This window comes from Electrona antarctica (assembly GCF_951216825.1).
Source record: "Electrona antarctica genome assembly, chromosome: 11".
NCBI lineage: Eukaryota > Metazoa > Chordata > Actinopteri > Myctophiformes > Myctophidae > Electrona > Electrona antarctica.
Window position 1 is genome coordinate 12,295,560 of NC_136792.1, and position 12,644 is coordinate 12,308,203.

Here is a 12,644-nt window from a genome sequence, read left to right on the forward strand (position 1 = left end):
CCACTTAAACCCTCTGTACTTGTAAAGAGCAGTACCACTTAAACCCTCTGTACTTGTAAAGAGCAGTACCACTTAAACCCTCTATACTTGTAAAGAGCAGTACCACTTAAACCCTCTATACTTGTAAAGAGCAGTACCACTTAAACCCTCTGTACTTGTAAAGAGCAGTACCACTTAAACCCTCTGTACTTGTAAAGAGCAGTACCACTTAAACCCTCTGTACTTGTAAAGAGCAGTACCACTTAAACCCTCTGTACTTGTAAAGAGCAGTACCACTTAAACCCTCTATACTTGTAAAGAGCAGTACCACTTAAACCCTCTATACTTGTAAAGAGCAGTACCACTTAAACCCTCTGTACTTGTAAAGAGCAGTACCACTTAAACCCTCTATACTTGTAAAGAGCAGTACCACTTAAACCCTCTATACTTGTAAAGAGCAGTACCACTTAAACCCTCTGTACTTGTAAAGAGCAGTACCACTTAAACCCTCTGTACTTGTAAAGAGCAGTACCACTTAAACCCTCTGTACTTGGAAAGAGCAGTACCACTTAAACCCTCTGTACTTGTAAAGAGCAGTACCACTTAACCCATTCAGGCCTGACGTCGAAATTAAACGTCGAAATTACGTCGATTTTTTTTTTTAAATGAAAGATTTGAGGCACATTTTAACGATTTTTCAAAAATAGCAGACGTACAAGTTCATAGCGCGCCACTCGGTGGCGCGCTTATGAGCTTGTAGATCTGCTATTTTTTAATAGCTAAATTATAACAGAATGTTTAAAACACCAAAAGGGGTTCCCGCCCAAAATGGGTTAAACCCTCTATACATGTAAAGAGCGCATTTGGTACGCTCGTATTTCACTCAAAATAGCAGATCTGCCATTTTTAGTGAATGTTCCCCAAGCACCGCAAAAGGGCATTTGAAGTTTTAAGCATATTTTGATTGCAGGGATAATATTGTTAATCGCAATTAAAAAAATTGTAACGGTGTGTAAACAGTGGATAGTACAGTAGGAACATACAGTACTGATCCTGGCTCCATGCTGTCCTCCCCACAGAGATGAGAACTCTCTCATCATACACCAGGTAATAGTGTTGTTCTCATTGTTCCTGCACTGACAATCTAATGTGCAGCGTGGATAATTGGCTGGGAGTGAGTCAGACACGTTGGTGTTAATAAGTACCGTGCCAGTAACACCTGCTGCTGCTCGTCAACAACATGGAACCCTTTCCAAACCAGGAAAACCCAAAAGAAGAGGAGGGTGGCAGAAATGCCAAACTCTTAAATAATCAATATTACAGGAGAGGGTGTGATTTGCCGTGATTATTGGCACGACAAAGGGCCAAAAATCTATGTAAAGCACATATTCAAGTGTAATATTGCGATTATACAACAGTTACCCTTAAAAAAAAACATGTCAACTCAATTTCATTGTAACTAAGAAATTTGATAGAAATTCCTATTTTTTTTTTTTTTTTAAATGTAATTTTTATCCCACGATTTTGCAACCCATTTTTTCACCCAGTGTCAATTATCTAATGTAATCCTGGGCGCTACACTTCCTCTGCCAACCTGGGGGGGTGGGGCAGCGGACTGACTTCATGCTTCCTTCTATGCATGAGTAGTCCAAGCTGCTTCTTTTCACCTGACAGGGGAGAGTTTCCCCGGCCGGACGTAGCGCGTGGAAGAACACGTTATTTCGACCACTTCATTTCCCAAATCCTAATTTTTTTAATGCCAGATTTAGCCACTATGACTGTAAATGTCCCATGCGAACTGCAAGCATATACTGTAGCCACTCGGCGTCTCATCAGCACAGCTGTTTTGATTAGGCTGTGGCTCAGGAGGTAGAGCAGGTCGTCCAATGATCCATGGGTCGGCGGTTCGAGTCCCGGCTCCTCCTGTCTACATGTCGAAGTGTCCTTCGGCAAGACACTGAACCCCAAATTGCTCCCGATGTGCTGGTTGGTACTTTGCATGGCTTCCGCTGCAATCGGTGTGTGAATGGGTGAATGTAATGCACAATCTATGTAAAGCGCCTTGGATAAAGGCGCTATATAAATGCACCATTTACCATTTACCATCATGCTCGTTTAAAGCATGGGTAGATGACTATTTCAACCAATTACTGTAGATTGCTTCTTCGAACTACATGTTGTATAATATGTTTTGATCCGTTTTTTTGTCCCACAAAACAAGACTCTTATTATCTGTAAGCCTATCTTTAGAACAATCATTACATAATTACAGAAACTTAAAATAATAATAATAATAAAAACTATTCCATAAAGACAAAATAATTAATAATAAGAAAGAGCATATTGGCAGCATTCACTATTCTTGAAATAGGGCTAATAAGTATTAAGTCGTAATATCCCAGAAAGACACCAAATGTATCCTTTTGAGCTGAAAAAGTTTAGTAACCCCTGCTCAGAAAAAAATAATAATAAAAATGATAATGTCGGAATTAAGGAATTCTTACCGGGATCCCATCCCTTCATAGTTTTATCTATTTATTTTGTATTGTGAACAGCCTCATTCTAAAAGTACGCTTGGAATGTTAAGGTCCTCTAAGGACAGTATCCCCCCCCCCTCTCCTCACCCTCCATCCACTGGAACTAACCCCCTGAAGTTAGCTGTTGAGACTCTGTGGCATCCAAACATCTAAATCTCCAGCTTTGTCTACATGTGTTGCCACAAGGTAACTCCGTCCGGAGGCTGGCAGGGAACGTTTTGTGCCACCAACTTGATAAACACGCTGAGAACTAGCCCCTCGGGCTTTACTTGTTGAAATCAATCTCTTTACCCCCATCTTCTTCACCCACAAAATGTTCCATCGTCTTAGACAAAATAATATCCTGTCTCCCAATGACAATAACCGTACTAAAATGATCACCACCGTCCACAGCTAAATATTATCCAGTCCTTCCTTAATTGTAACTACGGCTGGGGAGATATTACTTCAAATAATCTATATCGCGATCATTTCAAACGTGTTTTTCTATTAAAGATTAATGACCAATTAAAGGAAGATATAGTGAAAATAGAAGATCTAGTACGACACGTTGTGACTGAGGTTGTAGATCTGCTATTTCCCACAAAAAAAAACAAGACAAAAATGTGTGGTATATCTGCTATTTTTGAAAATATTGTGACCATTTGTGCAAATCTTTGAATATATATTCTTTTAACATTTTAACCAAAATCTTCACGGGGGTCACTGCCCTGGAACCAAATATTGTCAGATGTGGGTAGGCAGACAAATCTAACTATTAATTCCAGAGATGTCTGTGTGTCTGTCTGTCTGTCACTTCCATAGCACTGCTGTCTTCCACAAGACTGCTGCTCGCTTATGGATCCATCCTCAAACGCGACTGTGCTCGGGGCGCCTCCACGTAACCCGATTCCGCCAGATGGGCATACACAGTGCTGCCTTGATCCCGCCTCTAGCTGCCGCTGATTGGCCAGGCCGTTTGGTGGCCGGAGCATCAAGTCTGCCTGAGAGTTCCCAGATGGGAGCAGGAGGGGGGAACCCAGTGTACTCTCTGCTGCCCCATCTGGCGGAGTCAGGTTAGCCTCCACGCGCCTCACGCAACATTGCCCTGTGCTCTGGCCTCAATGTACGCCATAGAGCTATAATAGAGCTAGGATAGAGACCGAACCGGAGCGTTAGCCCCTCCTATTAATTTCAGTGGAAGTTGCTCAGTGGCGTTTTGAAGCACCCTAAGACTGCCGGAAGTATAATTATAACTCAATGGCTCGAGCGAGCAGAAGTTTAGCCTAGCCTAGCCCCGGACCTACGCAAGTGGCGTCATGAACGTCCGTCCACCTCCATTAAAGTGCTGCAATTCCACATTTCGCCAGTAGGTAGTGGCATCTTCAACGTTGGATAGCCTTACTGGGGGCTTGGATGTACGCTGCTTACAAGCACGCCACCATTTCCTTCCTCCGATTGGCTACAGCAGATCACGTGACACGCGTGTCACGCAGTGAAATGCATGTTGGGATACAGATACATGACGGGAAGCAAGTAACTAATTTAATGGGTCACAGCTTTCTGTGCAACATCGCCATCATGTTATCATCAACAGCTAATTCTGCTACACCACACTCCGTTTCTAGTACCCAAACTTTCGCCAGCCTGTGCATACGCACCGTTGACTACACACATCCAGGTACGTCACGTTACACCACAGTTGGTTGCCTATCGAATTCAATGCGTGTGTGTGAGAGTGTGTGTGTGTGAGTGTGTGAGTGTGTGAGTGTGTGAGTGTGTGAGAGTGTGTGTGTGTGTGTGTGTGTCAGGCTATGATCTATCTTCAAACGGGTAAGGACTAGTACATATAATTGACATGAAAAGGTTTGAGAACCACTGATATATACGTAGCAAAATAGGTTGTTGGGGCTTTAGAAGACATTTGAAGAATCGGGCCCTCAGGTCAAAATGGGTTAACACATTTTGGAGCATAAGAGATAACGTTTACTCTCACCCTTTATCACGCTGGTATTTAAATACCAGGTTGATAGCAAAGCCATAGACAATACGGCCATGTGTTAAGTCCTTTCATTAAACATTAATCCTGTCACTGATACTATTGTAGCAAGTTTATCCTCTATTGTGTGCAGACCGGCATTACCGAATCACAGATTGGGTCAGAATACAGCCAGAGAGAGAGAGAGAGAGAGAGAGAGAGAGAGAGAGAGAGAGAGATAAAATAAATTAAACGGCAGTCCCACTGCATTTTAAAAAGGTTAAAGACCGACTTCGGGAGTCAAGGTGAGATTTTTGTGAGACACATCTTCAGTCTACTGGTCCAGCAAACGGCCTGTGTGGACACTTGTCAACGCAGTGACAATAGGCTGGGCAGCTAGTTGAGACATGTATCAGCTCCACCAGGGCTGAGCTCATGGATAAAATAAAAAAAAAGCCTTCCAGGCCATTGTATATGTACTGCGGTTTCATTAGGAAAACATGTGGAGTGTTGGTATACCTGCTATTTTGTTTAAATAATTTTTATATTTTTTGTAACCCATTTTTCACCCGTGTCAATTATCTAATGTAATCCTTGGGCTCTACACACCCTCCGCCAACCTAGTCCCCATATATGGGGGACACTTGAACTCATGCTTCTTTCACGCCTGAGTGTCCAAGTTGCGCCTTTACACCTGACAGGGTGGAGTTTCCCTGGTTGGACGTAGCGCGTGGAAGGAACACGTTATTCCAACCAGTTCCTTTCCCCTCCATCAGGCGCCCCGAGACCAGGATTACTGCATGTTTTTTGTGAGGGTACCTACCCTAGGGGACACGGGGAGAACATGCAAACTCCACACAGAAAGGCCCTTTCAGCGTCGATCACACGGCACTGGTACCAACAGGACCCACCAACGAAAGAACATTGGATGGACATTACTGAGGAACTGTATGTTATGGAAAAACTAACATTCATACTTGGACTACAAGAGGATAAGTTCTATAAAAAGTGCACCATATACCTGCTATTTTGATGTTCATATTGGTGCATTTAGGAGGACGTGTAAAACACTGAAATACCTGTTATCTTGATGTTCATATTGGTGCATTAGGAGGACGTGTAAAACACTGACATACCTGCTATCTTGATGTTCATGTGTCCATCCAGCAACAGGTTCTCTGCCTTCAGGTCTCGGTGGACGATGTTGCGGTTGTGACAGTACTCCACAGCCGACAGGATCTGCCAGAACTTCCTCCTGGCCTCCAGCTCGCTGAGACGACCGTGCTTCGCCAGGTAGTCTGGTAGAGGAGACAGAGAGGTCAATCAATGAATCAATGTTTGTGTGTGTGTGTATATATATATATATATATATATATATATATATATAGTACATTTCATGAATCTACTGCAGTTCAATGTGCTTCACAGAATAGAGTTGGGGAGGGTAGTGAGGGAGAGGAGAGAGGGGTAGGAGAGTGAAAGAGGGGTAGACAGGGACAGAGGGGGAGAGAGAGAGAGAGAGAGAGGCAATAATGTGCCACGTTAGAAATATGCGCTTTGGACATTATATGATAATTTATATTACGAGCCCGTGTGGCCTGTACAGGTACAGTGTAATATATCATCTTCTGCTAAGATATATTGCGTGCATAAAGTCGTCGTGGTTGTGTGTGTGTGCGTGCGTGCATGCGTGCAGTGCACCCCCGCGTGTTACACACGTAGTGTCTGCGTGCATACGGACATGTTCCTCTCCCTCTAGACTCTAGAGTGAGTGTACTCGCTGTACCGAAGGCTGCTGGTGGTAGTCCAAGTCGCAGCTGCTGTACCAAGAATGTTTACCTTTCACTGTGAAGTGTAATTAAAAGTGCATTTATCTCAGGCCCCGTGTGTTCCTGAGGCCTAGCCCACAGCCCACGTACACGTGGAGAGTCTGATCTGCGCCGCAAGAAACCCCAACGTGTCATGTGCGAGCAGCATCGGTGCACAAAGTACTCAATTCCAGCATGAGTCTAAAAGTATAGATACTCCTGGACAAATATTGCAACTCCTGGACAAGTGAAAGTCGCTCAGTCAAAATGTGTACTTCAGAATTAAAGCATTGGAGCATTTGCTTTAAAAAATGCAAAGTGTTCAAATGTACATGCATTTGAGTTACATTTAATTTGTAACGTACTTTCTCCCTTCCTAGAAATGTAGTGGAGTCAAAAGTACATTTGTCTTTGAAATGTAGTATTCAAAAATACAAATATTCAAGCTAAATAAATAAACAACTAACTAAATCAATAAAGTACTCAACTAAAGGTTACTGTCCACCACAGCATACGCAGATTACTGCAGTCTTTGTGTACGTTTGATCTGTGGCAAGAACCCTGAAACTTGCTGCATGTGCGTGTGACGTGTGTGTGTGACGTGTGTGTGTGTGTGTGAGAATAATGCCAAGTCCTGGAGAAAGAATGGCACGATCGATATGTAGTCCACCCTGCATCCTCCTGAGGCACATGACCTCAGGAGGTCACTGTGACAATGACCTGCCAACCTACCGTACCGTCCTCCTCTGACCCCACTGACCTTTATGCTCTCACGTTTCACTACTAGGGCTTAAAATCCAAGGCACACTTATTTGTGCGTTAATTATAATTAAACCCTCTATAGTCCACTGGTACCCAAACACTGGCTCGGGGCCCGTTTGTGAGTCGCAGACACATTTTTATGAGTTTTATTTTTTTGCTTCCCACAATTTGTTTAAAATTATTATTATTAGGTACCCTCACAAAAACATGCAGTAATCCTGGTCTCTAAACTACCTCCCCCTGGCCAGCCGGGGCGCCTGATGGAGGGGAAAGGAACTGGTCGGAATAACGTGTTCCATCCACGCGCTACATCCGGCTGGTGAAACTCACCACTGTCAGGTGAAAAGAAGCAGCTTGGACTCCTCATGCATAGAAGGAGGCATGAGGTCAGTCCGCTGCCGCCCCAGGTTGGCAGAGGAAGTGTAGCGCCCAGGATTACATTAGATAATTGACACTGGGTGAAATGAGTTACAAAATCGTGGGATAAAATAAAATAAAATAAAAACAATTATTATTATTTCAAAAACATTCGAAAAGATGCATTTCATGAATTCAAATTCAATTGGAAATGTTTTTTTTAATTATATATTTTTAATGATAATGGTAATCCAGATCCCAATGACCTTTTCTGCTGTGTGTATACTGTATATAGGATACCAGGTCAACCAATGAACGTGGGCATCTGTGGACCACTAGGTGAATGGGTTAAGTGCCTCATGCAGCCCAGATCCCAACACAGTGACCTGGCAGTCAGCCGATGGTCCTCTCTCTCTCTCTCTCAGTGACCTGGATCCACTCATCATTGGCTCCCTCCCTCACGTTTCACCTTGATACGTGCTCTCAGTTTCAGTCCAGTCGATATTACACTGACTAACAGGAGGAGGCAGGACTGGACTGCAGCAGTAACACTGTAACAGGGACCATCACTGCTCGCTCGGGACATTTGTCACGCTGCCAATCTGTGCCGAGCAGTCAGTGTTGCCATGTCTGCTTATTATAAGCGACTTTGGGCTAGTTTATTTTCTGTAAAGTCGCTTGTAAATATTGGTAGTGCGTGTGTGTGTGTGTGTGTCGACCCCCGTCACACCCACACCCACACCCACACCCCACCCACACCCACACCCACACCCACACACACACACCGTCTCCACACCATAGCGCAAAACGGTCTTAAGCTGCGCACTTCTTAAGCTGCGCGCAGCTTAAATTCTGAGTTTTTAGACAGCTGGTGGATGGAAAAGAAGCTCCACCTCCGCGGAAGACTTGAGCGGAGGAGAGCGTTTCCGGGAATCTGGCCGTCGCGCAAGTATTCGGCGGAGGTGGAGCTTAATTTCCATCCACCGGCTGTCTAAAAACTCAAGCTTTAAGCTGCGCGCAGCCGAGAACGTGCGCAGCTCTTTTGACCATGTGGCAGCACCTACACACACAGAGCTTATGTAGTTGCTCATTTGGGCGTGCTTCCTAAACGTGGACCAGTGGGTTCTCAACCATGTTCATGTCAAAGTCCAACGACCACGCACATTAATAATGTAATTATCTGCGTATAGTAGTACACCCCATCTGAAAACAGTTTGCGCCCCGTACGAGATTTGTGGCGTTTCATATTTTGTATTTATATATATATATAATTATTATTTGTATTATTTGAAATGCAGTAGAATAAAAGTCCTGATTTTGCAATAAATACATAAATGTTGTAAGCTTGTAGATCTGCTATTTTGGAAAATGTTTGAAAACAATTACGACAATTATGCAAAAGTAATATCTCAGATTTCTGCGATTAAGCGATTATGTAATAATTGTGACAGGCCAAATGTAATTAGTTGCTGTTGGACTGGGGAGGTTGCAGAGAAGACCGGAGATTGTCTGACCCATGCTCGATACGATCCAACCAAACACAGTATTTATTCATGATCATTCATTTACTATTCATTGTTTAACTGCCGACATCAAGCCACGCTTTTAATAATTAAAAAGGTAAATAAACTAAGGGAAAGCATTTGTGTGCTCAAAGGCCAAAGACAATGTTTTGTTTTTGGCATCTTTTTCAGTGCACTCAGGACAAACAAGCAACATGTTTTGAGCATGAGGTCTTCTGGCAAAATACCGTTTTTGAAAAAGCATCTCTAGGCACACCAAAGCTCGCTCTTTGAAGTACTGTACATAAACACATGCATGTAAACAACACAATGATAATCATAATATCAGTTAATTCAGTTAAAATTGCTCATTGCAGTGTGTTCAACTAAAATATTTTCATTGCTCGAGTTGTCACCATTCAACTGTCAACTTGCTCCCTCCGCACCTCAAACACTAAGCGCCTCAAACCCATCAAGACCAAGCTGCGCACCATGGGTGACCGTCGGCCTTCTGCTCGGTCGCCCCCGAACGGTGGAACGCCCTCCCCGCCTACCTGAGAGCACCACAGTCGGCTGACTCATTTTAGAGAGGACTATAGAACAAAGCCTTTTTATAGCTTTGCCCTTTGTTTTAAATGTGTTCCCGTTTCTTAGATATGTGTAAATGGTGTGATGTTTCTTCTGTTTTTATTGTATGCTTTTGCTCATTGTAGCACTTTGAGATTCCAATGAATGTAACGTGTGTTAAAAAATAAAATCCATTATTATTATTATTAATTCATTACGTCATTGCCTGATGATTCTCTACATTTAACAATGATGAGATTGATCAAAGTCAAAGAATACAAATATCTGGGAATATGTCCTTCAGCTTACATAACGGGGTGGAAAAAGCAAAAGTATCAGATCTACAAGTTTGAAACGTGGCACTTTGCATCGCGGTTCGAGCTTGCATATCTGCTACTTAGATCTGCAGTATTAATAAAAAAAAAACTAAAAAACTAAAAGTTAAAACATGGAGATAAGAACTTTCTGCCCGACTAGCCTGGAAAACCCAGACGTTTTTATTTCCAGGGAGAAAAAAAAAGGCTGGGACCGAGTCCACTTCAATTCGGCATAGAGTAGCGCAAACGTCGATCACTCTCTGCTGATTTCTGATCGTCTGCACCTTTGTTAGATTGACGCACACACGCACACACACGCAGCTGTGTCTAGCTTCTCCCGCCGGAGCCTGCCGGGAGCTTCCTATGCCATAGAAAGCATAGGTGGGTCCACCTATGCTTTCTATGGCATAGGAAGCTCTATATTACAAATGCATTCAGCAAGAGGAAGACTACTGTTGGCCCTATGTACTGCATGCCTCTGTATGAGATTGTGCAGGCTATAATATGGTCTTTGACTAACTATGGACAAATACCTGCATGCTCCAATCAATTAACCACTTAAACCCTCTAGACTTAATAAACTGGACCCGAGTTGAGTTGGCTCTCTACTTGGACCATCTACACACCAAACATTTTTTTTGTTGCAAAAATAACCTTGTGAGCTTGTAGATCTGCACTTATTGGGATCATGAATGCTTGGGGTTCAAGTGGTTAAAACACTGGTCCCCATCACAATCTTTTTAGTCAATACAAAATATTAATTTGGGGGTCGTTGGCACTGAAACGAGAACTACTGGGTTTGTCCTCACTGGGTCAATGGAGGAGGCAACCCATTTAGAGTTAGGATGCCTCTCGGGCATCTCCCTAGGGAGGTCCTCGAGGCACGTCCCACAGGGAGGAGACCCAGGGGCAGACCAAGGCGCAGTTGGAGGAAACACATCAACTCACTGGCCTTGGAACGTCTCGGAATCTCCCAGGAGGAAGTCACTAATGTTGCTCTGGAGAGGGAAGTCTGGAGCACTCTGGTGGAGCTGCTGCACCCGCGACCCGACTACGGATAAGTTGTTGAAGATGAATGGATGGATGGATATAAACCTTCAATCTCTAAACCTCCTCTGTATTTAATGAATCTTGTGTCATTTTGCCATGTTTAATTATGATACCAGCGCGCCGCTCACACTTTAAAACGAACTAAGAAATACATGAATACTGCAATTCTGTACATTCTGCGACACAATAAGATATCTCTTTTCGTGACACGGGTTGGGGTCCTCCTCCTGACCCACAGTTTGTGCTCCAAATCCTCCAAGTGTAGAAAACATACTCATGTCTCCTCTGACACACACATGATGGTGTCACCACCAGTTGCATCTTTTCACAGGACAGTGAGGAGTTTCACCGGGAGATCATATGACGTACAAGGAGGATTCACATGCCACTATCACCAGGTTAACGTCCCCGCTGAACAAGTGCCCCGACCGACCAGTAGGAGTCACTATTGCGCCAATGAGGACAATCCGCAGGGGGCTTCCCACCCACAAACACCCTTTGTCAAGTCCCGCCCGTGGTTGTGCCCCTCTTCGCACCCATTGGTTGCCGTTTCTTGGTTGGACAAAAATATTTTATCTCCATCCACTACCATTAAAAAAATAAAATAAAAAAATCAGTTGCTTCGTAAGTACGTATTGATATTCTAATATGTGAATTCTTATTTTAACCACTGCCGGGACCTGAACCCTGCTGACCATGTGCCACCCAAAGACACGTAGAAGATTAAGCACTTAACGTAACTAAGCCCTGGCCCACAATATATACATTTTCGTACGAGTCTGACAAATAGTGAAAATAGCGAATCCAAGTGTTGCATCGGCACTACTGCAATGCACTTCTCATCGGGATCCCTAGCAAGAGCCTTCCAAAAGCTCCAGTACATCCAGAACAGTGCTGCTAGGATCATATTAATCACACCCATCCTCTGTTCACTCCACTGGCTCCCCGTCTCATTCCGGAACAAATACAAGATATCCCTGCTCACTCATCAATGCACCCACGGAAACGCCCCTTCCTACCTCAAGGAATTAAGTCTTCCTGAAACCCTCGACTCGCACTCTCCGCTCCTCAAACACATACTGCCTCAACCCCGTCAAGACAAACCTACGCACCATGGGTGCCACCATGGGTTTTTGTTGTTGTTTGTTTGCCCAGCAAAACCACAACAAGGACAAAGAGAAAGTTCCAGCAGGAAACCATGTGTGTGCGTTTTCCATCTGCAGGGTTCCTCTTCACACTTCTGTGTACACACAGCTAGCTAGTTAGCTAGCTCTCCACTTCACACTTCTGTGGAAGGCACACACAGGGTCCTAGACTAGGACACACTGTGTGAGAGGTGGCTGGCAAACCCTTCCTCCCACTAGCAACCATGATGGGTATATGAAAACAAGCCCGACAAGAAGCGATATACAGTAACACTGGATAGAACACTTTAAAGCTGTATACATTGGCTATTAGAAAATAAGCTCGCAACACAGTGTGAGCTTGTAGATCTGCTATTTTCAAAATGACACAAATCTGGAACTAAATGTTTTCAAATGGGCGACACACACACACACACACACACACACACACACACGCACGCACGCACGCACGCACGCACGCACGCACGCACGCACGCACGCACGCCCTTGGCATGACAATGGTTGACAACCACTGAGTTCAGCCATAATAAGAAGAAATGGAAGCAAGCCCACATAAGCAACTACTATAGCCCCCCCCAAAAAAAAACACACAACCCAACAAGCCCAAAGTCGCTTATAATAAGCAGACATGGCAACCCTACATCCCACCAGCCAAACCTGACA

At 43.9% G+C, this 12,644-nt stretch overlaps 1 protein-coding gene across 1 annotated transcript in view; it reads right to left on the reverse strand.

The window, feature by feature from the left end:
* The window catches only part of sik2b (salt-inducible kinase 2b), a 124,107-nt gene that overhangs the window by 68,150 nt on the left and 43,313 nt on the right, over positions 1-12,644 (reverse strand). Inside the window, exon 4 of the mRNA XM_079514826.1 lies at positions 5,610-5,771. Within this exon, the coding sequence (XP_079370952.1) occupies positions 5,610-5,771 (162 nt within the window). The remainder of the gene's footprint in view (positions 1-5,609; positions 5,772-12,644) is intronic.